Here is a 25,000-nt window from a genome sequence, read left to right on the forward strand (position 1 = left end):
TCAGTGGTCAGTGAGAGTGTCTACCTGTAATTAACTCTATATAACATAGTCAGTGGTCAGTGAGAGTGTCTACCTGTAATTAACTCTATATAACATAGTCAGTGGTCAGTGAGAGTGTCTACCTGTAATTGACTCTATATAACAGTAGAATAAACCCAAATAAACATAGTCAGTGGTCAGTGAGAGTGTCTACCTGTAATTGACTCTATATAACAGTAGAATAAACTCAAATAAACATAGTCAGTGGTCAGCGAGAGCGTCTACCTGTAATTAACTCTATATAACATTAGAATAAACTCAAATAAACATAGTGGTCAGTGAAAGCGTCTACCTGTAATTAACTCTATATAACATAGTCAGTGGTCAGTGAGAGTGTCTACCTGTAATTAACTCTATATAACATAGTCAGTGGTCAGTGAGAGTGTCTACCTGTAATTAACTCTATATAACATAGTCAGTGGTCAGTGAGAGTGTCTACCTGTAATTAACTCTATATAACATAGTCAGTGGTCAGAGAGAGTGTCTACCTGTAATTGACTCTATATAACATTGGAATAAACATGGTCAGTGGTCAGTGAGAGTGTCTACCTGTAATTAACTCTATATAACATTGGAATAAACATGAAGTCAGTGGTCAGTGAGAGTGTCTACCTGTAATTAACTCTATATAACATTGGAATAAACATGAAGTCAGTGGTCAGTGAGAGTATCTACCTGTAATTAACTCTATATAACATTGGAATAAACATGAAGTCAGTGGTCAGTGAGAGTATCTACCTGTAATTAACTCTATATAACATTGGAATAAACATGGTCAGTGGTCAGTGAGAGTGTCTACCTGTAATTAACTCTATATAACATTGGAATTAACATGAAGTCAGTGGTCAGTGAGAGTGTCTACCTGTAATTGACTCTATATAACATTGGAATAAACATGAAGTCAGTGGTCAGTGAGAGTGTCTACCTGTAATTAACTCTATATAACATTGGAATAAACATGAAGTCAGTGGTCAGTGAGAGTGTCTACCTGTAATTAACTCTATATAACATTGGAATAAACATGAAGTCAGTGGTCAGTGAGAGTGTCTACCTGTAATTGACTCTATATAACATTGGAATAAACATGAAGTCAGTGGTCAGTGAGAGTATCTACCTGTAATTAACTCTATATAATAATAGTCAGTCAGTGTTTGGTTGTTTGTCAATAGGAAATCGAGCGCTGCGAGTCCAATCACCTGATGATCCTGTTCCGTGACGGGGGCTGCCAGTTCCGGGCGCTCTACACCTTGGCTTCGGACACGGAGGAGATCCTGAAGCTGGCGGGCACGGGCCCCCGCGCCATCACCCGCAAGATGATCGACAAGCTGTTCAAATACAGCAGCGACCGCAAGCAGTTCACCGTCATCCCCGCCAAGACCGTGTCGGCCAGCGTGGACGCCATCACCATCCACAACCACCTGTGGCAGGTCAAGCGGCCCGGCTCCTCCAAGAGGAAGTGATGCGGCTCGCTCCGCCTGCTCAGTCTCCTGACTTATGCATCCTTATTGGCTAAAGAACTGGCTTCCCACACCTCCCTCCGCTCTCCTATTGGCTACACAGGCAGGTGTCACTGGCTCACCAGCTGCTTCCTTCGCTGTCCTCTTGGCTGTCGGACTGTCGGAGTGGGTGTGCCCTTTGAACGTGTGTGTGTGTGTGTGTGTGTGTGTGTGTGTGTGTGTGTGTGTGTGTGTGTGTGAGAGAGTGGGTGACCTCCACTCTGAAACCAGGCAGAGGAACCTGTAAATTCGGCCTGCGGAACCACGCTATCACCGGGCTGCCTTGATCTGCATCCGAAACTCTGCCTTCGCGATCACGGGATCAATCATGTGAGGAGCACACCCAGCGTGGGCTGTGGAGGGGGTGGGGTGTGTGTGTGTATGTGTGTGTGTGTGTGTGTGTGTGTGTGTGATTGATTGACAGAGAGCATTACTGAGCATTACAAACAGACCTCTGAAGTCGCACGTCATTCTGTAGTCCTCGTCAGGCCTCGTACACTATATGTCCATATGTTTGTGGACACCCCGTCCAATGAACGCATTCATTCAGCTAATTTACGTTGCCCCCATTGCTGACACAGATGTGCAAGTACACACACACAGACAGCTTGTCTAGTACCCGTAGAGAGGAAGTACTGCCAATAGAATAGGACCCTATTCTAGAGCAGATAAACACTGATGAGCATATTGGCAGGCGTGGGCTATAGAGGGGTGTAAAGCCCCCCCAGCATTGAGCTGTGGAGCAGTGGAGGAGCTGTGTTCTCCGGAATGATGATGATGGTGGTGGTGGTGGTGGTGGAGCTCTATCCAGTACTTTTGAATGGGATGAGTTAGTTCCTTGGACAGGATCCGACACTTTTTAACAAGCAGGTGTCCCAATACTTTTGTCCAAGCTGGTTTTCCTTGATATGAGTTTTAAAAGCGAAGTGACTGGCTGAAGCCCCGCCCAGCCCTGTCTCCTATTGGCTGAAGTGCAGCTACATAAACGTACGCCCCGTCAAAAGCTCAGCTAAATGCGCTTGTCACGCACTGTCATGTGTTGCCGTGCAACATGGCATCTTTAGTGACGTCAGTGGCAACGGATGTTTTGTTGTTGTTGTTGTTGTGTTTGTTTGTTTTTCATTTTTAACTATAATTTTTCACCCCACTTTTATTGATTTCCAATCTCCCCCCCCCAATCAAATGAAGCTCCCAGTGCTGGGAGGGTGAAGGCTAGCTCGGCAACCCCACTGGAGCTTAACACGCTTGGAGGAAAGCGCTAACTGCTACTTAGCTTGCTACTGCTAGCTACATCAGGTAAGACATCCTGCCCACGCTGGCTAGCATCACCCACTCCAAGTGATGGGGGGGGACCATTCTACCCACCCACGAAGACAGACAGCAATACCCTCTGGGACGCTTGATTACGGATGGCTGGGGCATCACTAGGGGATCAAACCAGCAACCCCACCCCACCCCACCGTGGGAGCCCACAGATCTGTTGTAGGCGTTTTGAGGAGATTGGTGACAGTCTAAGCCCATTGTTTGTTAGCATTTTAGCCTAGCCTAGACTTCTCGAGTATCAGGATCTGCCAGGATTCACAGGACAGTTTTAGGACAGTTTTGTTAGCAAAAGGAGCAAAAGGCACCCCCCCCCCTCTCCTGTGGAGAAATGCCCCCCTCCCCCCGACCTGGAGGTTCTGATAAGGCCTGAGCGCGACAGCAGAACGCCGGCGCGACAGCAGAGCTCTGTATAATGAATGTGTTTCTGGGTTCAGTGGTTTTTCGTAACGGCAGGTTTCTCTGCATGTGGCACTTTTTTCAGTTGGGAAAGCGGCGAGTTAGTTTTTCTACCGTAGTATTATTTCACTTCACACTCGCACTCGCGTGGTCCGTGCAGTGTGTGTGTGTGTGTGTGTGTGTTTGTTGGGAATCGCACATTTCTATACATGCTGCTGTCTCTCTTTCTCTCTCTCTTAAATGATGCTCACTTTAGCGGCGCGCTACGTCCAGCGCTACACACAGACTCTGATGATGCAGACGCACATGAAACGGGACGTGAGTGTGTGTGTGTGTGTGTGTGTGTGAGTAAGTGTAGCTAGCATGCTTGAATGCTAAAGTGAAGACACTGTCCTGGCCTTTAGTCACCTATCCTGGATCAACACTGTATTCGTCCTCTCTCTGTCCTTCCTGTCCATGTCCCCGTTTTACTCTTCACTAAAAACCAACCCTCTGGTCATCACAGCTGTGGACTCCAGTGGGACCAGACCCCTCCTCCCCCCCCAAACACACACACACTCTCTTTTCAATGGCTGCTGACAGTATTTGAGTAATGTGCTTCAGTCATTCCTCACTGAGGAGCCTGATTGTCATGGAGACACACCGATTGTGAGTGTGAATGTGTGTGTGTGTGTGTGTGTGTTAGTGAATGTATGTATGTGTGTGTGTTAGTGTCTGGTACAGAATGTAATGTACGCTCTCCCGGGACCCCTGTGAGCGGGGTTCTCTAATGTAAATGTACGGATTGTAAAAACCTTTGCTTTACTTCCTGTTTCTTTAAATATTCTTCCATATATTTATTTTAAAGAGGAACACTGAAGATTTAATAAATTATTCGAGCAAACACACTTCTGCGTCCGTGTTATCCTCCACTTGCTATATTTTCAGTTCGCTGTACAGGTGTGCTGGAATCTGGTGTCAAAGGGTTCATGGTGAGGAAACTCCAGTTCCTCTACAGCAGGGGTGAATGGAACCAGGCGTCGCCATGCGTGCAGCACACATATGACCGCTTGTATTTACAGTGCAAACTCACCAGCTGAAGCTATGCAAATCTTCTGGGGTTTATAGGGAATGTTAGTGATGGTAAAACAGTGGCGGATCTAAAAATATATAGATATATATTTAACCATTTTTCTTCAAGGGCTGTTTCGCCGCACAACGCACACCCTGCATGCAATGTTTTGTGGGAAAGTTTCTCAAAACTGTGAGAAAACAACGTCTCGGATATCAGGCAGTGTATTCGTGACGGTTAGGTGTAATAACGAACTTTCTGTAACTTTCTGTTGGGGATCTTTTCGCGGTTCAGACGTCTGGTTCCATTCACCTCCACTGTGAACAGTTCTGACTCTGAATCTGATTTCTCTAGTTTCTTTAAAACTGAGCATTTCACACCAAACCCCACTCTGAATGACCTTTTTTCACGTCTCAACTGATTAATTATTCAGAAATGATATAAAAAAATAAATAAATAAAAAAAAAGCTGCACTACCCCTTTAACAAAACAACTGACATGCAATTCCAATGCTGGCCTGTAGGGGGAGGCACTCCTCCACAGCTTATTTGAAAGGGTTGATTTTAAGGTTGGCGCTTTTTTACTTTAATTTAAAGTTACTCAAAATAATTATTATGGAGTTTAACGTTTAATTTTTACGTATTTTTAATATAGTTGTTTAAATATTTAAATATAATTTTTCGGTTTTGTTTGTATTTGTATCGATATTTTGTATAGTTTATATATATTTTTATACGTTAGATATGTTTCTGACATTTATTATTATTATTATTATTAATATTATTATTATTATATTTATGAATTTATAATATTTCCATTTGAAATTCATCAAAACACCGTCTGCGCTGCGAAGGCTCCGTGAAGAGCCAATGAGCGCGAAGCCTCACTGCGTTCCGTCCTATCGCTGAGCAGAGGAGGCGGGATCTGTCGCGCGCGCGCCCGTGACCCCGCCCCTCCCCCGTGGCCAACGCTGCAGCCGCGCGGTGACGTCGCCGTTTTCAAAATGGCGCTGTTAACGATCTCTGAGGGTCTTCCTGTTTTTACCGCCCGATTTTAAAACGAGCAGGACTTTTACAGAGCGGCGGGAGGCGCCCCGGACACACCTGGAGGGCTGCTGTTATCCGGGGAGAATGGACTCGGTGGTCGGTGAGGACCCGACGCTGCCCTTCGACTTTAACGGCAGGTAGGAAAGAAGCGATAGAGGGGCAGACCGGGCTGCAGGAGCCGCTCCACAGCCTGCCCGCTCCTCCCGCTGCTGCTCCCGCTCCTCCTGCTCCTCCCGTTCCTCCTCCTGCTCCTGCTCCCGCTCCTCCTGCTCCTCCCGTTCCTCCTCCTGCTCCTGCTCCCGCTCCTCCTGCTCCTCCCGTTCCTCCTCCTGCTCCTGCTGCTCCTCCCGCTGCTGCTCCCGCTCCTCCCGCTCCTCCCGCTGCTGCTCCCGGTCCTGCTCCTGGTTCTGGTCCTGGTTCTGGTTATATGTGTTTCTGTGTGGGTTCAGGTTCTGGTTCAGGTTCAGGTTTATAGTCAGCCTGTCCGGGTTGGAGCTCCCCAAAATAGTCGCCTGGGGGTTTAATGACAGTAAAATAAATAGTAAATAAACTGTCAGCTTCCTCTACACTCTCTCTAAATTATTATTGTTATTATTATTATTATTATTATTATTATTAGACTATATAAAGGCTAGCTAGTGCTAAGTGACGTAATAGAGTAATAATAATGTTATTAATATCGTTACGACTAATAATCATCTAATAAAACCAACGCAGAGAACTAGAAAAGTGCATGGTTAAAGTGTCCACAAACTTTTGACTAAATTGTGGGGTGCGCAAACTTTTGCCCCAAATCTCATCGAATCCATTAGGCTAATAGACATAAAGTCCACAAACTTTTGGCCAGAATGTGGGGTCGCCCCAAAGCTCATCCAATACATTAGGCTACTAGACCTGTGTCCACAAACTTTTGGCCCAAAGCTCACTCAATACATTAGGCTACTAGACCTGTGTCCACAAACTTTTGGCCCAAAGCTCACTCAATACATTAGGCTACTAGACCTGTGTCCATAAACTTGTGGCCAAAATGTGAGGTGCAGGAAGTTTTGGGCAAATGGACGAATGGACGTCTAAACGAGGCGTTATTTTCAGGTTCGCTGATTCGGAGGAAGGTCCATGTTGTTATTATTATTATTATTATTATTATAGTAAATGAATTAAATAAAGAAATGATGTAAACAAAGCCAGTAGCTCTTTAGCCATTGTATCGTAAAGGCTAGCTAGTGCTAAGTGACGTAACAGAGTAATAATAATGTTATTAATAACATTACGACTAATAATCATCTAATAAAACCAACGCAGAGAACTAGAAAAGTGCATGGTTAAAGTTTTCCTCATTGGTTGCTATGGTATCCGAGGTGGTTGCTAAGGCGTTGCTATGGTATAGGTGTGTGGTGAAATATAAGGTGCCAAAACTTGTGCATAGAAAATGGTTTGTCCAACAGGCTTGGTCAATAGAGCCCAAAGCTCATCCAATACATTAGGCTACTAGACCTGTGTCCACAAACTTGTGACTAAATTATGGGGTGCGCAAACTTTTGCCCCAAATCTCATCGAATCCATTAGGCTAATAGACATAAAGTCCACAAACTTTTGGCCAGAATGTGGGGTCGCCCCAAAGCTCACTCAATACATACAGGCCACTAGACCTGTGTCCATAAACATTTGGCCCAAAGCTCATCCAATACATTAGGCTACTAGACCTGTGTCCATAAACTTTTGGCCAAAATGTGAGGAACTTTTGGGGAAAGGTTATCCAGTACGTCTGGGTCCACAAACTTTTGGCCAAAACATCTGCCCGAAGACTCATCCAGTACGTTAGGTTAATAGACCAGTGTCCATTAACTTTTGGCCAAAATTTGAGGCGCCAAAACATTTGCCTGAAAGCTTACCCAATACATTAGGCTCATAGACCCGTGTCCACAAACTTTTGGCCAAAACATCTACCCAAGAGCTCCCCCAATACATAAGTCTAATATACCGGTGTCCACAAACTTTTGGCCAAAACATCTGCCCGAAGGCTCATCCAGTACATTAGGCTAATAGACCAGTGTCCATAAACTTTTGTCCAAAACATCTATCCAAAAGCTCATCCAGTTCATTAGTCTAATTGACCTGTGTCCACAAACTTTTGTCCAAAACCTTTTTGTCAAAAGCTCACCCTATACATTAGTCTAATATACCGGTGTCCACAAACTTTTGTCCAAAACATCTGCCCAAGAGCTCCCCCTATACATAAGTCTAATAGACCCGTGTCCACAAACTTTTGTCCAAAACATCTACCCAAGAGCTCCCCCTATACATAAGTCTAATAGACCCGTGTCCACAAACTTTTGTCCAAAACATCTACCCAAGAGCTCCCCCTATACATAAGTCTAATAGACCCGTGTCCACAAACTTTTGTCCAAAACATCTACCCAAGAGCTCCCCCTATACATAAGTCTAATAGACCTGTGTCCACAAACTTTTGTCCATTACATCTGCCCAAAAGCTCCCCAATACATAAGTCTAATAGACCCATGTCCACAAACTTTTGTCCAAAACATCTACCCAAAAGCTCCCCAATACATAAGTCTAATAGACCCGTGTCCACAAACTTTTGTCCAAAACATCTACCCAAGAGCTCCCCCTATACATAAGTCTAATAGACCCGTGTCCACAAACTTTTGTCCAAAACATCTACCCAAGAGCTCCCCCTATACATAAGTCTAATAGACCTGTGTCCACAAACTTTTGTCCATTACATCTGCCCAAAAGCTCCCCAATACATAAGTCTAATAGACCTGTGTCCACAAACTTTTGTCCATTACATCTACCCAAAAGCTCCCCAATACATAAGTCTAATAGACCCGTGTCCACAAACTTTTGTCCAAAACATCTACCCAAGAGCTCCCCCTATACATAAGTCTAATAGACCCGTGTCCACAAACTTTTGTCCAAAACATCTACCCAAGAGCTCCCCCTATACATAAGTCTAATAGACCCGTGTCCACAAACTTTTGTCCAAAACATCTACCCAAGAGCTCCCCCTATACATAAGTCTAATAGACCTGTGTCCACAAACTTTTGTCCATTACATCTGCCCAAAAGCTCCCCCAATACAGAAGTCTAATAGACCCGTGTCCACAAACTTTTGTCCAAAACATGGGGACACGGGGGATGCAATACATTAGGCCTCTGGCCAAAAGTTTCCGGACCAATTTGAATGCATTCCTATTGGAGGATCGGGCTTCGTGAGGCCCCACGGAAGTGTGAGGCTGGCCCTTTAAATAGGTCTGTGCCCTGTTATTGCGCAATCCTGGCCACAGCTAATACGCAGAGAGGGGAAAAGGGGAAACGCACGGAGGAGATGTCCGATCGCGGGTCCGATGCTGTGAAAGGGGCTGAATAGGTAGGTGATTGTGAAGTGTGTGTGTGTGTGTGTGTGTGTGTGTGTGTGTGTGTGTGTGTGTGTGTGTGTGTGTGTGTGTGGTAGGGGGTTCGTAGACTAGGCTGAAGTTGGCTTGTTGACGTAATTTTCCGTTCCACCTTAAATGGTGCAGCAGTTCCATTCTGGCGCCTGAGGCGCCAGAATGGAACTGCTGCACCATTTAAGGTGGAACGGAAAATTACGTCAACAAGCCAACTTCAGCTTCATGTTAAGCACCTGAGGCTCAGCAGATGGGTCCTTTCCACCTTCAGCCGTACTGAAAGTCAAGTTTAGCCCCCTGCTGATGAATAAGTAACGCCTCACCCTCGCCGTGCCGCTCATAAACGCAGGTGGCGAGCCGGTGCCAAGAAACTAAAGCCGTAAGCCGATCCTGACTAAACTTATTTGCCACCTGACACCGAGTGTGATGAGTACTTCTGCTTCTGCTGATGTGTGTGTCTTGTCTTCCTGTGAGAAAGGAAGTTCCCGTGGTGGTGGTGGTGGTGGTGGTGGGGGTGGTTGTTGCTGTAGCTTGTAAACACACAGCCATATGAAGCACAGGAAGTCATCTGCTCCACCTTAAACCAAGACCGGGACGTAATATTTAGAGCTATTTAAACGTTCCCCCGATTTAATACTTGGACATAAATAAATAGGAGCTGATGCTGTGTGTAAGTGCCGGCGTCAGTTCCGATACTGATGCTGTGTGTAAGTGCCGGCGTCAGTTCCGATACTGATGCTGTGTGTAAGTGCCGGCGTCAGTTCCGATACTGATGCTGTGTGTAAGTGCCGGCGTCAGTTCCGATACTGATGCTGTGTGTAAGTGCCGGCGTCAGTTCCGATACTGATGCTGTGTGTAAGTGCCGGCGTCAGTTCCGATACTGATGCTGTGTGTAAGTGCCGGCGTCAGTGTCGGTACTGATGCTGTGTGTAAGTGCCGGCGTCAGTGCCGGTACTGATGCTGTGTGTAAGTGCCGGCGTCAGTGCCGGTACTGATGCTGTGTGTAAGTGCAGGCATCAGTGCCGATATGATGCTGTGTGTAAGTGCCGGCGTCAGTGCCGATACTGATGCTGTGTGTAAGTGCCGGCGTCAGTGCCGATACTGATACTGTGTGTAAGTGCCGGCGTCAGTTCCGATACTGATGCTGTGTGTAAGTGCCGGCGTCAGTTCCGATACTGATGCTGTGTGTAAGTGCCGGCGTCAGTGCCGGTACTGATGCTGTGTGTAAGTGCCGGCGTCAGTGCCGGTACTGATGCTGTGTGTAAGTGCCGGCGTCAGTGCCGGTACTGATGCTGTGTGTAAGTGCCGGCGTCAGTGCCGGTACTGATGCTGTGTGTAAGTGCCGGCGTCAGTTCCGATACTGATGCTGTGTGTAAGTGCCGGCGTCAGTGCCGGTACTGATGCTGTGTGTAAGTGCCGGCGTCAGTGCCGGTACTGATGCTGTGTGTAAGTGCAGGCGTCAGTGCCGATATGATGCTGTGTGTAAGTGCCGGCGTCAGTGCCGGTACTGATGCTGTGTGTAAGTGCAGGCGTCAGTGCCGATATGATGCTGTGTGTAAGTGCCGGCGTCAGTGCCGATACTGATGCTGTGTGTAAGTGCCGGCGTCAGTGCCGATACTGATGCTGTGTGTAAGTGCCGGCATCAGTGCCGATACTGATGCTGTGTGTAAGTGCCGGCATCAGTGCCGATACTGATGCTGTGTGTAAGTGCCGGCATCAGTGCCGATACTGACGCTGTGTGTAAGTGCCGGCATCAGTGCCGATACTGACGCTGTGTGTAAGTGCCGGCATCAGTGCCGATACTGACACTGTGTGTAAGTGCCGGCGTCAGTGCCGATACTGATGCTGTGTGTAAGTGCCGGCGTCAGTGCCGGTACTGATGCTGTGTGTAAGTGCCGGCATCAGTGCCGATACTTATACTGTGTGTAAGTGCAGGCGTCAGTGCCGATACTGACGCTGTGTGTAAGTGCCGGCATCAGTGCCGATACTGATGCTGTGTGTAAGTGCCGGCGTCAGTGCCGGTACTGATGCTGTGTGTAAGTGCCGGCGTCAGTGCCGATGCTGATACTGTGTGTAAGTGCCGACATCAGTGCCGATATGATGCTGTGTGTAAGTGCCGACATCAGTGCCGATATGATACTGTGTGTAAGTGCCGGCATCAGTGCCGATACTTATACTGTGTGTAAGTGCAGGCGTCAGTGCCGATACTGACGCTGTGTGTAAGTGCCGGCATCAGTGCCGATACTGATGCTGTGTGTAAGTGCCGGCGTCAGTGCCGGTACTGATGCTGTGTGTAAGTGCCGGCGTCAGTGCCGATGCTGATACTGTGTGTAAGTGCCGACATCAGTGCCGATATGATGCTGTGTGTAAGTGCCGACATCAGTGCCGATATGATACTGTGTGTAAGTGCCGGCATCAGTGCCGATATGATACTGTGTGTAAGTGCAGGCGTCAGTGCCGATACTGATGCTGTGTGTAAGTGCCGGCGTCAGTGCCGATATGATGCTGTGTGTAAGTGCCGGCGTCAGTGCCGATATGATGCTGTGTGTAAGTGCCGACATCAGTGCCGATATGATACTGTGTGTAAGTGCCGGCATCAGTGCCGATATGATACTGTGTGTAAGTGCAGGCATCAGTGCCGATATGATGCTGTGTGTAAGTGCAGGCATCAGTGCCGATATGATGCTGTGTGTAAGTGCAGGCATCAGTGCCGATATGATGCTGTGTGTAAGTGCCGGCATCAGTGCCGATATGATGCTGTGTGTAAGTGCCGGCATCAGTGCCGATATGATGCTGTGTGTAAGTGCCGGCATCAGTGCCGATATGATGCTGTGTGTAAGTGCCGGCATCAGTGCCAATATGATGCTGTGTGTAAGTGCCGGCATCAGTGCCGATATGATGCTGTGTGTAAGTGCAGGCATCAGTGCCGATATGATGCTGTGTGTAAGTGCCGACGTCAGTGCCGATACTGATGCTGTGTGTAAGTGCAGGCGTCAGTGCCGATATGATGCTGTGTGTAAGTGCCGGCATCAGTGCCGATATGATACTGTGTGTAAGTGCAGTGCCGGCATCAGTGCCGATATGATACTGTGTGTAAGTGCAGTGCCGGCATCAGTGCCGATATGATACTGTGTGTAAGTGCCGGCGTCAGTGCCGATACTGATGCTGTGTGTAAGTGTCGGCGTCAGTGCCGATACTGATGCTGTGTGTAAGTGCAGTGCCGGCGTCAGTGCCGATATGATGCTGTGTGTAAGTGCCGGCGTCAGTGCCGATATGATGCTGTGTGTAAGTGCCGGCGTCAGTGCCGATATGATGCTGTGTGTAAGTGCCGGCATCAGTGCCGATATGATGCTGTGTGTAAGTGCAGGCATCAGTGCCGATATGATACTGTGTGTAAGTGCCGGCATCAGTGCCGATATGATACTGTGTGTAAGTGCCGGCATCAGTGCCGATATGATACTGTGTGTAAGTGCAGTGCCGGCATCAGTGCCGATATGATACTGTGTGTAAGTGCCGGCATCAGTGCCGATATGATACTGTGTGTAAGTGCAGTGCCGGCATCAGTGCCGATATGATACTGTGTGTAAGTGCAGTGCCGGCATCAGTGCCGATATGATACTGTGTGTAAGTGCCGGCGTCAGTGCCGATACTGATGCTGTGTGTAAGTGTCGGCGTCAGTGCCGATATGATGCTGTGTGTAAGTGCCGGCATCAGTGCCGATATGATGCTGTGTGTAAGTGCCGGCATCAGTGCCGATATGATGCTGTGTGTAAGTGCAGGCATCAGTGCCGATATGATACTGTGTGTAAGTGCCGGCATCAGTGCCGATATGATACTGTGTGTAAGTGCCGGCATCAGTGCCGATATGATACTGTGTGTAAGTGCAGTGCCGGCATCAGTGCCGATATGATACTGTGTGTAAGTGCTGGCGTCAGTGCCGATACTGATGCTGTGTGTAAGTGCAGTGCCGGCGTCAGTGCCGATATGATGCTGTGTGTAAGTGCCAGCGTCCGTGCCGATATGATGCTGTGTGTAAGTGCCGGCGTCAGTGCTGATATGATACTGTGTGTAAGTGCCGGCATCAGTGCCGATATGATACTGTGTGTAAGTGCCGGCATCAGTGCTGATATGATGCTGTGTGTAAGTGCCGGCATCAGTGCCGATATGATACTGTGTGTAAGTGCAGTGCCGGCATCAGTGCCGATATGATACTGTGTGTAAGTGCCGGCGTCAGTGCCGATATGATGCTGTGTGTAAGTGCCGGCATCAGTGCTGATATGATGCTGTGTGTAAGTGCCGGCATCAGTGCCGATATGATACTGTGTGTAAGTGCAGTGCCGGCATCAGTGCCGATATGATACTGTGTGTAAGTGCCGGCGTCAGTGCCGATATGATACTGTGTGACCCTTCCAGACGGCTTAATGGTTTAATTAGCGCTGTCCAGTGCTTTCTCTCACAGCAGCAGCAAATGAGGGGCATAACAAGCTAGTTGACCCGAGGGAGGCCTGTAAACAAGATAGGGCCAAGATCAGCCCCCCTGGGGACGACTCCAGTAGCACAGGAGCAGCGGGGAGTGAGGTGCGGTGACTGTCTGTGCTTGAGGTGCGAATAGAGAAGGGAAAGTCAGGTTCTTACTTTCTGGAGCTGAATGTAGTGAAGGTCAGACGCAGGCTTGGGCAGATCTGTGGAGGGGATCCTGAAGCCGGAGACGTTGGTGAGTGAATACGGTGCTGTTTACTGTGGGGGGGGTCTTGGCCTCTGTGCTCTAGACCCCCTGTGTGTCCTGTTATACTTGCCGTAGCTGGATGAGTTGTGGAGGGGCAGGAGGGGACGGTCATTCTGAGAACTGGTGATATTTGATCCCAACCCCCTTTAACACACACACACACACACACACACAAGCGCTGTCTGTAAGCATACACACACTAGTAGAGAAATACTACAGCCAGACCCAGGGGAGCGGTTCTGAGAAGAGCTGCTGTTTGAGCTCTGGATGTTCAGGCTGCAATAAACATAAATACAATTAAACCAATCATTTACTTTATGAAAGATTAATAAGTAGTTAGTAATTAATTCGTTTATCAATTAGTAGTTAATTAGTCAAATGCCCCCAAAACAATTCAGCCTCCACCTAAACTAATGTTCTACAATACTTACCATAACAAACACAATAATTTCACATCAGATAACCCACATACGTGCGTGTGTGTGTGTAGGCATGTCTTCACGCATATGTTTGCTATTAAGATTAATAAATATAGATTTATTTGTAAAGTGAACGGACCTGTACGGGTTTAAAGACGATGATACATTAATCAAATGTTTAAAAGTCTTTTAAGCATCTTTTATTCAAATTGTATAGATCACTTTTTTGGCAAATTTGCCAAAAAGGCCCATTCCACGATTGAGTATCTCCACATCTTAGTGAAGATTGACCTCTGGACGCGAGAAATTCAGGAAGATGCAGATCAGAAGATGGACGATGGAATTTGCTGTACAGTACTTCATGAACGGCTCTGGAGTTTCCCTTTATTTGAGCAATTCTTACCAATAAAAACACATATTTGAAAAGCGTGAGGATCATAAATAGGAGGAATCTGACCCTACGTGTCTGAAATGGAGGAGCAGGCGGCAGGTATCAGTCTGATCGGGTTGCAGTCCTAATAAAAAGGGTTTTAAAAGTTATAGCAATAAAATATCATAATAATTCAATCAGTTTTTGCTTCATTTTAAAGAACAGCAAAAGAAAAAAATGTGTAAGACAAATGTGAGACTCATTTTAGCTTCAGTTTGTGACGTTTATTATGACGCGGTCTGGCCACCGCTCCTGGCGTACCCGGCACTCTGATTGGCTTCGTTAACTAGCAATCTGATTGGCTCGTTTTATTAAAAGGCGGGACTGTATCCATAACCGGCAAGTTGATTGGCTCTCTTGTTGTTGTTGCCGTTAAAAGGCGGGACTTTATCTCTAACAAGCAAGCTGATTGGCTCGTTTGATTTAAAGGCGGGACTTTATCCATAGCCTGCGTGTTGATTGGCTCGTTTACTAAAAAGCGGGACGGTCGTCCATAAACAGACGCCATGTTGAGCGTTACGAGCGCCGCCCGCATGCACTGAAGCACTTGCGCTTTAAAAATACGTTTGTGGTTTTTTTAATAATAATTCAAATGTTTTTCTGTGCTTCATATAATCTAAGTTTACTGTCACAAAAGTGTCAAATTATCACCTCATTTTTACACACATTAAAGTGATTTACGCTGTCCAGCATATCTACTGCTTCACCGAGGCAGCTTCACCAGTAAACACACACCCATGGTAGCGCGGTTGGACAGGGTAGCACAACTGGACGGAACCCCAGGGCCTTCTACCTTCTGTAACCTCCCTCGTACATATTCCCTCGTACCCTTCAGTTTTCTCGCCCCTTCTCCAGCATGGAGGCGCGTAGTGCGGTCATGGACGCAGCCTCGGATGCAGAAGGCCGAGCCAGCGGCCGCTGGAGGAGGTGGAGGAGCTGTTCTCTGTTGGGGTTCTGAAGGTGCTGAACCACACGGTGGAACACAGAGGTCCCGGCAGAGCCTGGAGGGCTTCGCTGTTTCATCCCCTGTGTGTGTGTGTGTGTTGTGCCAGAACTCATGGAAAAAGTTATGAAAACACACACACACACACACACACACACACACACACACACTCTGCGTTTCTACGTACTAGTATTATTCATGCTTCCCTGCTCTGCCTTGAGGATGGTCCATGAATAGCATCTCCCACAACAGTGCCAGGAACAATGAATGCAGTATATGTGTGTGTGTGTGTGTGTGTGTGTGTGTGTGTGTGCTCAGGCCTCAGTAAGTGCATTATAAGAGAGCCAGCTCAGTGAAGGTACAGGGCAGATTGGTGTACGTTACTTTTTTGAGGTCCTGCGTCTGTAAGGATTGTAAATAGCTGTGTTTCTCTTGGAGCTGAGCTGCAAGCCCTCAAAGCGCCGGTGTTTGATTTGATGACTGAGTCTTTGTTTATCTCTGTGTGTGTGTGTGTGTGTGTGTGTGTGTGTGTGTTTTCTCCATGTAGCTGCAGCATATCCAGACTGCCGGACTCTCTGAGCAGCACAGATTTCACCATGGACAACGTGACAGGTACAGCTGACTCCCTCTCCAACACACACACACACACACACATATATATATATATATATATATACACACACACATACACACACACTGCAGCGTACACACTGACCTTAGCCGCTGTAACACAATCTAGCCATGGAGTAGTTATCACGTTATGACAATGTCATGACTTTTGGGGTGTGTGTGTGTGTGTGTGTGTGTGTGTCTCTTCTGCATGTTTATGCATTTCTCTTGGTTCCTGTTCCTTCTCTTTCTCTCTCTCTCACACACACACACACTCTTATGCATTTAGGCCATGTCTTGCTCTGAGTCAGCTGAAGATCCTTTTTCATAACCTGACACCAGGAACAGCCTCACAGTCTTTCGTTATTTGAAGGAATGTACATGACACACGCTCTCGAATACACGCGCACACACACTCTCAAACACACACACACACACACACACACACACACACAGATGTAGGGTTTTGAGAATGAAGTAAGTACTGATAAACAAACTCCAGCTTTTATGCAAGTGTTGAAGGAGGGCTTGAGCAGCGTCCAGCCCCCCTCAGCAGTGATGTAGCACAGATGTTTATTTTGGACCTCTCTGCCTTCAGCTCTTTAACCTCTGACCTGAACATGCGCACACACACACACACACACACACACACACACACACAGGGAAAACACAAGACTGCATAACAGCACCTTTCCTTATGGTCCAGTCGTAGTGCCTGGTCGGCCTGGCTGTGTTGGAGAGCGGCTCTGTGGGGAGGAAGGTGAACTGATGCACCTTCTTTATTTTCCGTCTTCATTTTTGACCTCTCTCTCTCTCTTTCTCTCTCTCTCTCTCTCTCTCTCTCTCTCGCTCCCCCCCTACAGCTCCAATGTTCCCCGGGCAGAAGATGTCGCCGAGTAAAGCCTTAACCATGAAGGACTACGAGAATGTAAGTGAGGATTCATTACACCACAAGGCTACGGTGGTTAGCGTGATGCTAAGTGGAGCCTGTTAGCTGAGTCTACCATGTTTGTGTTTGACCTCCAGTTGAATGATGTTGCACACAGGTAAGAGTTTACCTAGGGACTGTTACTGGTGTGGGGTGGCGAGCTCGTCCAGGTGGTAAACCAATCCCCCGTCTGTTGTGTGAAGTGAACCGTAAAATAGATATATATGGAGTTATGGAATAGTTACTGGATGGATGGAGAGATGGGTATCTAGATAGATGTCTGGATGGATGGACGGATGGAGAGATGAATATCTAGATAGATATTTAGATGCATGGATGGAGAGATGGATATCCAAATAGTAATCTAGATAGATGGAGAGATGGACACCTAGATAGATAGATGGATGGATGGAGAGATGAATGTCTATCTAGAGATAGATGTCTGGATGGATGGATGGATGGATGGAGAGATGGACACCTAGATAGATAGATGGATGGATGGAGAGATGAATGTCTACATAGATGTCTGGATGGATGGATGGATGGAGAGCTGGACACCTAGATAGATATCTGGATGGGTTGATGGAGAGATGGATATCTAGATAGATATCTGGATGGATTGAGAGATGATATCTAGATAGATATCTGGATGGATTGAGAGATGATATCTAGATAGATATCTGGATGGATGGATGGTTGGAGAGATGGATATCTAGATATATATCTGGATGGATGGATGGATGGATGGAGAGATGGATGGATGGAGAGATGGATATCTAGATAGATATCTGGATGGATGGAGAGATGGATATCTAGATAGATATCTGGATGGATGGAGAGATGGATATCTAGATAGATATCTGGATTGATGGATGGATATCTAGATAGATATCTGGATGGATTGAGAGATGGATATCTAGATAGATATCTGGATTGATGGATGGAGAGATGGATATCTAGATAGATATCTGGATTGATGGATGGATATCTAGATAGATATCTGGATGGATTGAGAGATGGATATCTAGATAGATATCTGGATTGATGGATGGAGAGATGGATATCTAGATAGATATCTGGATTGATGGATGGATATCTAGATAGATATCTGGATGGATTGAGAGATGGATATCTAGATAGATATCTGGATTGATGGATGGAGAGATGGATATCTAGATAGATATCTGGATGGATGGAGAGATGGATATCTAGATAGATGGATGGATTGATGGATGGAGAGATGGATATCTACATAGATGGATGGAGAGATGGATATCTAGATAAATGGATGGATTGATGGATGGAGAGATGGATATCTGGATAGATATCTGGATGGATGGATATCTAGATAGATATCTGGATGGATGGGAATCTAGATGGATGGATGGGTGGCACCTCACAACGTAAAGGACGCAAAGAAGGATCTGCTGCCGACGTCTTGGTGCCACGCCCAGATGATGCAACCCCTGGAGTAAAGGCACAGATCTGTTCATATCTGTGTCTAACACTGGACAGTGGTCTACAGCGGGATGGACTTGGTTCTGGCTGGTCTTACTGTGTTGTGGTGAAAGGCGACTGGTTTGACCACATTTTTGGTTGAGGTGGAGGACAAAAACCTTTGTAGATACCTGCTCAGTAGCTCTGCTTTTACTTTTGCTTGCATTTAGCCTTCAGCGCATCAGTGAGGTCAGGTTCTGATTTCGGAAGATCAATTATGTCCCTCCAGCTCAGTCCCATCATCCATCATCACTCCAGATCCATATCCTTCAGCCCACTGGGCACGGTGCTCAGGCCTGGCTGTTCCGGAGCGTCCAGTTCATTTGGTCTGTCTGGATACTTGTGGATTTACAGCGTGTGTTAAAACCTTGACGGATTTTCGATTTAGATTAGATATCCGAGGTTTGTGAGGGCTGGAGGTTTTGTGGAATAACGGTAGAGGTTGGACTCTCTTGGCCTGTCTTGGAGCGGTCTGCTTTCCGTAACGATGCCCATTTCCTGTATGGAGTGTGTGAGGCTGCGTTTATCCATTTAAGGAGCTGCAGAGATGTGGAGGAATGAGGTCTTAATGTGAAGCCAGATTAGATGTGAGCGGGGTGTGTGTGTCTGTTTCTTCAGCTCATTCCACCTCGAAAGAGCTCGTTTTTACAACTTCTAGGAGGTCGAACATTGTTGAGTAGTAGAGCTTTGACAAATTTGGCAGACAAAAGAACTTGATCGGGACATTCCTGTGTTTGTTAAGACCAGTTTATGCTATGGGGCTTTTAATGAGCTCATCGTATGCATGCATGATGCCGTGTTTGGAGGTCATGGAAATGTTCTGGAAAAAGGAAATTCCTAAAGAATCTCTCTGACTGCTCCTCTTTCTCCATCGCCCTCTGTCCTCTCTCTCTCTTTCTCTTTCCCATCCCCCTCTTTCTGCCCCAGATGTTGGCACGGAACACTAATGCACAGTCTACTGCCCCCATCCACTCTCTTCAACACACACACACACACACAGACAAGCGCACAAAAGAACCCAAACATGCAGAGCCTGGTAGTCGTACCAGGTCACACCCCTTTTCTCTGACGTGTAATTAAGCTCTAGCCCATTTGCATATGTCAAGTCATTAGACTAATTGTAGACGAGACAGTTTTGGGCTTTGTTGGATGTTTAAAAACGTGTGTTTTAAGATGCCAAAATAACAAGGCTTTCCTTATTGCAGCAAATTACAGCCTTGAAGAAGGAGAACTTTAACCTGAAGCTGAGAATCTACTTCCTGGAGGAGCGCGTGCAGCAGAAGTGTGACGATTCCACGGAGGACATCTACAGAACGGTAACACCAGCATGAAAGCAAAGGCCACGATCCCTGAGATTGCTGATCTGGCGCTTAACGGGCTTCAAATGATGCTGTGTCTGTCTGTGTGTGTGTGTGTGTGTGTGTGTAGAACATCGAGTTAAAGGTGGAGGTGGAGTCTATGAAGAGAGACCTTGCCGAGAAACAGGAGCTCCTAGTGTCTGCATCGTAAGTCCCGCCCAGCCTTTCTGCCAGTCAAACGGTGACCCCAGAAATTTAAACAATCCACCCAAACGTCCAGACGTCTGCATGTTTGGATGGATGCTAGTCGTGCTGTTACAGGACAATGCAGGAACAGGAACATCTGCTCTGGTGTTTTACCCCCTCATAGCAAGCTATGATACGAGGGGTAAACCCCATAGATCTGACTTTAATCGGTGTTGCCAGCTCCTTCGCCCCCTGCCCTAGTAGTGACCCACATTCAGTGAGTTCAGCTGGGCCTGGGCCATTGTGGTTGTGTGCGCTGTAGGCCTACACTTCACACATTTGGGTTTCTCCAGTTGTTCATTCAGGCTTCTTCATGTGTGTACCTGCCTTTCACCTTTTTCGGTTGAGTTGAATGATCTCTCTGTATGTTTTTATGCTCACAGAAAAGCATTGGAGAGTTTAGCCAACAGAGATTCAGGGGATGGCGTTCGGGAACGCGCTCAAAGAGAGATGGACGCTCTCAGAGAAGCCTTCAACACCAAGATTAAAGAGCTGGAGGAGGTAATGGCTCCTAGACCTACGACCTGTAAAGGTCACGCGTACACTTCCACTCTTTTCCTCATAGTGGGAATGTGTGGAGGCTGCAGCCGTGCTCGCTCTCAGTGTCACTATCTCCCTTTCTCCAGGCTCTGCGGTGTGCGGAGGAGGAGGTAGAGAAGATGGCTTCTATCGCTGAGCAGGAGAAGCTGAAGAGTCTGGGTTTGGAGAAAGAGCTTCAAGCTGCCAGCCAATCGGGACCTTCCCGTGGTCCTGACTCCGCCCCTGCGCAAGCGCCAGAAGGCAAGCTTCAGGAGGCTCTGCAGGAGAAAGATCGGTGAGGGTCTAGTCCTCGCTTCCACTCCAGCATAGCAGCATGACCCTCTTAGTCTTCAGCTCGTCTTTTATATTAGATGGACGAAAGTATTGGGACACCTCCTCGTTTTTTTTCTCTCTCTTCTGGTATTAAAAAAAGTTCATCCTGCTGACATCTTAAAGTATTGGATGGAGCACCGACCGTCATTTCAGAGAACACAGCTCTACGTACTAGTGCTAGGGGGGCTTTATACCCCTCTCTAGCCCACGCCTCGCCTGGCCCGGCCCTGACCTGCTCCAGAGAGAGTCATATTCTACTGGCAGCACTTCTTTTCTACAGAGATTAGACAGACTAGACTGTGTCAGTAGCTGAACGCATTCATTAGAGGGGTGTCCACAAACATTTGGACATATGGTGCGCCCCATGTCGGTGGCCATTGCACTTGTCGTGGTACTGTAACGTCCTTCCCCTGCTCCTCTATTCCGCAGCATCATCGAGCGCCTTCGAGAGTCGGTCAGAAATCAGGACGCTCTGATCGGAGAGCTTCAGGAGAAGTGCGCGGGCCGGCCGGCCGCAGAGCAGATGGCACAGCTTAACGACCTGGTTGGCCAAAAGGACGGGCAGCTGCAGGTCAGTTTGTCTCTGTGGCGTGTTCAGATGATTAGCTGGGTGAGGTACGGCCAGCCTGGGTTATTCAGGTCATGTGATTTCATTGGTGGTTTTTCCTATTTTATTTAAGTATCTATTTGTAAGGTTTATAAATACATCAAAAGGATTGGGAGGGGAGGGGTCCCGAGTGGTCCAACAGAATAAGGCACTATGACCAGAGGCTCAAATTCCTGTCATGCTGCTGGCCGTCACTGGAGGTGTGTGTCGGCCTTCCCCCTTCCGTTATGTATGGAGAGTATGTATGGGTAGGAGAATTGACAGAGATTGGGGACAAAATGTTTTAACATAATAAATAAATACATCAATAAAACTTTGGTTTGATTGAATTAGATCGTTATTTTTTGTCCTGCAGGCTCTGAAGACGGAGTTGGACCGGGAGCGAGAGAAAGCAGAGAAGGAAAACCAGGTAAGCGAAGTGCTGAGCACCTGAGTAGGTCCCCCTTGTGGCGCCAAAACAGATGTGACCATTCTAGGCATGGGCTCCACAAGACCTCTGAAGGTGCCCTGTGGTCTCTGGAAGACCCACCAAGACTAACGTTCGCAGCAGATCCCTTAAGTCCTGTAGGTTGTGAGGTGGGCGGGGCCTCCATGAGCATCCCATTGGGCTCACCGATTGTCCTTCCTTGGAGCTCTTTTGTTATCTGCGGACCACTGCATCCCGGGAACCCTCCCCAACACCCCAAGACCTGCCTGATGTTTTGAAGACACCTCTACGGCGCTACGGTGGTCGGGATGTGCTGTAGTTTGTGGATCTTGAGGGTCAGCGTCGTAAGGCAGGGTTTAGTCTAAATGGGCAACGTCCTTTAGATAAAACATTAGATAATAAATAAATCCCTTGGTTAAGAGCGAGTGTGTGTGTGTGTCTGTGTGTGTGTGTGTGTGGGGGGGGAAAGGGTTTAGAGCTATGCAAGTGCAATCTCGGGCTCCTGCAGTGAAGGCCTCGCAGGCTCTAATCTCGCACAGCAGTCAGATTGGCTGCTGAGCGAAAGGGAGAATTAGAGCCGGGGAAGGAGATGAAGAGGGGCGGATTGACTCAGCATTGCCCTCTTAAAGCTCTAGACTAGGTCCTGGTAACGTGGCACGAACTTGGTGAAGGCAGTCTGCAGTAGCTACTGCTGTGGGCACTGGTCATGAAGCAGCTAGCCCCACAACACTCTGAAAGCTAGTTAGCTAGTCTACTTCAGACCACCCACCCTATACATCTCTATATAGCATAGAAAAAGGATGCCAACAGGTACCACCCTACTCTGCTGGATGATCCCCCCCTGCCTAATGCTGCCCCTGCTATACCTGACCTGAGTTCACTGGGGCGTCAGTGGCCCAAATTAAGCTCTCCTCTGCTGGACACCTGGAGGTGGGAAGGTGGGGGTGGGGGGTGGATTACCGTGTGTAGGTGGGTGTGTATGTCCTTCACTCATGAATGTGTTGCTCGCTGTGTGCAGCCCTCATTGGATTTCGGCTGTGCGTGCGTGCGTGCGTGTGTGTGTGTGTGTGTGTGTGTGGGTGGATTAGAGGCTTTATTCCCTGTGTGGATTGAGCTCAGGGCTCGGGCTCAGAATCCGTTAGCGGAGAGCGAGGCGAGGCGAGGCGAGGCTGGACACAAGCTGGTTTGCTGGCAGCTTGACCGGACCTGTAGATTGGACGCGGTGTCGGGATTGTGCGGTCATGCTGGTCCGGCGTTCCGTCAGGGCTAACCCGTCCGGTTTGCGATGAGCGCGTGAGTCGTCGAGGTTGTGTGTGTGTGTGTATGTGTGGTCGGTCATGCGGGAGCCGTGCCGCGTGTGCGGGGTGTGTGTGCTGGGCGGGCAGTGCCGCTGGCTGTTCAGTACGTGCGGGCGCTTGCGGCTGGCCGTGGTCCTGTCCCATGTGCTGGGGTGCGAGGTCCAGCGGGATGGACGAGGCGAGTTCCTGTGCGGAAAGTGCGTGTTCCTGCTGGAACGCGTGGTGCAGTGCGACGTCGCCATCGGCAACCTGCAGGTAGCCCACGCTACACAGCTGCAGCGGCTGCACAACGAGAGGGATGGACTGAGCACGCTCATAGCGCACAAGTACAGACAGCACAACCCCCAGGAACCCTCCAGACAGCAGATCCGCAAGCAGCGAGATGATGAGTCCAGACCCGGCCAGGAACCTGACAACCAGCCTGCACAGCATGGGCCGCCCCAGCGTAGCCTCCAGGCTCCTCAACGGCAGAAACCTCAGACGAGGCGGCAGAGAACCGAGACCGCGCGCCTCGTGGAACCGACCCAAAAGGCTGGGTCGCAAAGGCTGCAGGGCCGAAGGCTCAGCTCCGGAGCCCATCTTCAGCCCACCAGGAGAGGAAGTGCAGCGGCTGGCCAGATGAGGCGCTGTGTCAGTCTCGAACCGCTGTGCAGTGGAGTCGCAGGAGAACGCTCCGCCTCCTCTCCCGGGCGGAGTTTGATACCTAGAAGAGGCAGGGAGGCGGGGTTTAAAGCAGGAGGAATGCTGGGAGCTGGAGTTCAGTCACGTAGCAGAGAGTATTCGGATATCGTCCACAGGAGGAGCACCCTGACTTCCCGCTCGGCTTCCCTCCAGTCTCTCGCGCTGGAGCGCCCTGACCACACCCCGTTCACAGCCCCGCCTCACCGACAGACACGCCCACGGCCAGGTTCCTCCTCCTCTGCTGCCTTGGAAACGGCATCGCTGGTGTCTGATTTCCTGCGGCTGTTGCGGAGCGCTAGGGTTCGCCCCCTCCCGCTAACCGTCGGCAGCAGGATTCCTGTCCTGACGCAACCAATCGGGGTTTGCGCAAATGCCCAAATGGGCGGGGCTAGACGAGCAAAGCTGGAGAGAGCTCTGAGAGAGCTGGAGGAGGAGTTTAACGATGAATACTTGCCTCTCGGACAGGAGGTACATGCTGAGAAAGCTCACCGTCTCTATAGGGTTGACCTACAGCCATGTTCAAATGCATGTTATCGTTTCTGTAGGCGTGTCTGGCGACGGAGGGTGAGCTGACCAGGCTGCAGCAGATGACCAGGCAGATGACTGAAGAGCTTAACTCGGCCAAGAGCAGCAGCCAGAAGCTCCGGCTCCAGCTGGAGGACATGGACAGAGAAAACAAGGTACAGGTGCAAGAACTGAGACCTCACAAGTTCACCTATGCACAAACATGGGTTCCCCTTCACTAAATGTTTCCCTAAATGTCCCTGTCCTGTTCCTTCAGGCTCTTTCGGGACAGCTGGAGGAGCGGGACGGTGAGCTGGCTGCGGAGAAAAGGAACGCTGTGAAACGAGACAAGACCATCCAGGGCCTCAGCCTCCTGCTCAAGGAGAAGGAGAAAGAGGTATGGAGTGTCACTGCATCCCCGTATCCGCAATCCGGTTGGGTGGGGGCCCTCAAATAGCGCGACAGCAGCCGCTGAGGTCATCCCCGGTGTTGCCACAGCCATCTGACCATCAACTGGTCTTAAAATGACCGTAATATCATTCATTGTAATTATTTCTGGGGCAGTATACACTGTTTTGGACAAAAGTATTTGGACACCTACCCTTTCTGCACTATGCTCGGTGGAGTGACAGGCCTAGGTGGAGCTTCATGTCATTTGGAGGAAGCACATACTGGCCTTTAGCCTCCCATTGCTGAGTGCTCTGTGTGACATAGGGGTCCTAGCTAGTGGGTGGGTGAGCTCTATTAAATATATAATATTATTAATAAGTAAAA

At 48.4% G+C, this 25,000-nt stretch overlaps 3 protein-coding genes across 6 annotated transcripts in view; all 3 read left to right on the forward strand.

Moving 5' to 3' along the window:
- camsap1a (calmodulin regulated spectrin-associated protein 1a) overlaps positions 1 to 4,137 on the forward strand; it is a 25,746-nt gene extending 21,609 nt beyond the window's left edge. For both annotated transcript variants that reach the window (XM_072661570.1, XM_072661571.1), the window contains exon 20: positions 1,209 to 4,137. In XM_072661570.1, the coding sequence (XP_072517671.1) occupies positions 1,209 to 1,499 (291 nt within the window). In that variant the 3' untranslated portion in view covers positions 1,500 to 4,137. The remainder of the gene's footprint in view (positions 1 to 1,208) is intronic.
- A 1,182-nt stretch (positions 4,138 to 5,319) lies between these two features.
- cdk5rap2 (CDK5 regulatory subunit associated protein 2) overlaps positions 5,320 to 25,000 on the forward strand; it is a 41,975-nt gene continuing 22,294 nt past the window's right edge. For 2 of the 3 annotated variants that reach the window (XM_072661387.1, XM_072661389.1), the window contains exons 1-11: positions 5,320 to 5,488; positions 15,827 to 15,891; positions 16,752 to 16,816; positions 19,519 to 19,629; positions 19,742 to 19,818; positions 20,241 to 20,358; positions 20,484 to 20,671; positions 21,139 to 21,280; positions 21,672 to 21,725; positions 24,268 to 24,402; positions 24,504 to 24,623. In XM_072661387.1, coding sequence (XP_072517488.1) covers positions 5,436 to 5,488; positions 15,827 to 15,891; positions 16,752 to 16,816; positions 19,519 to 19,629; positions 19,742 to 19,818; positions 20,241 to 20,358; positions 20,484 to 20,671; positions 21,139 to 21,280; positions 21,672 to 21,725; positions 24,268 to 24,402; positions 24,504 to 24,623 — 1,128 coding nt within the window. In that variant the 5' untranslated portion in view covers positions 5,320 to 5,435. Of the gene's footprint in view, positions 5,489 to 8,656; positions 8,743 to 15,826; positions 15,892 to 16,751; positions 16,817 to 19,518; positions 19,630 to 19,741; positions 19,819 to 20,240; positions 20,359 to 20,483; positions 20,672 to 21,138; positions 21,281 to 21,671; positions 21,726 to 24,267; positions 24,403 to 24,503; positions 24,624 to 25,000 lie in introns of those variants that run through there. The other variant, XM_072661388.1, reaches the window with a different exon arrangement.
- On the forward strand, positions 23,081 to 24,228 carry LOC140539696 (uncharacterized). Its single transcript, XM_072662446.1, has 2 exons — positions 23,081 to 24,190; positions 24,223 to 24,228. The coding sequence occupies exons 1-2, from the start codon at positions 23,081 to 23,083 to the stop codon at positions 24,226 to 24,228; spliced, it is 1,116 nt and encodes a 371-aa protein (XP_072518547.1).

The sequence above is a fragment of the Salminus brasiliensis genome, chromosome 18 (assembly GCF_030463535.1).
Source record: "Salminus brasiliensis chromosome 18, fSalBra1.hap2, whole genome shotgun sequence".
NCBI classification, from domain to species: Eukaryota; Metazoa; Chordata; class Actinopteri; order Characiformes; family Bryconidae; genus Salminus; species Salminus brasiliensis.

Coding starts and splice junctions, on each gene's coding strand:
- LOC140539696 (XM_072662446.1), top strand. CDS start 23,081: ATGCGGGAGCCGTGCCGCGTGTGCGGGGTGTGTGTGCTGGGCGGGCAG.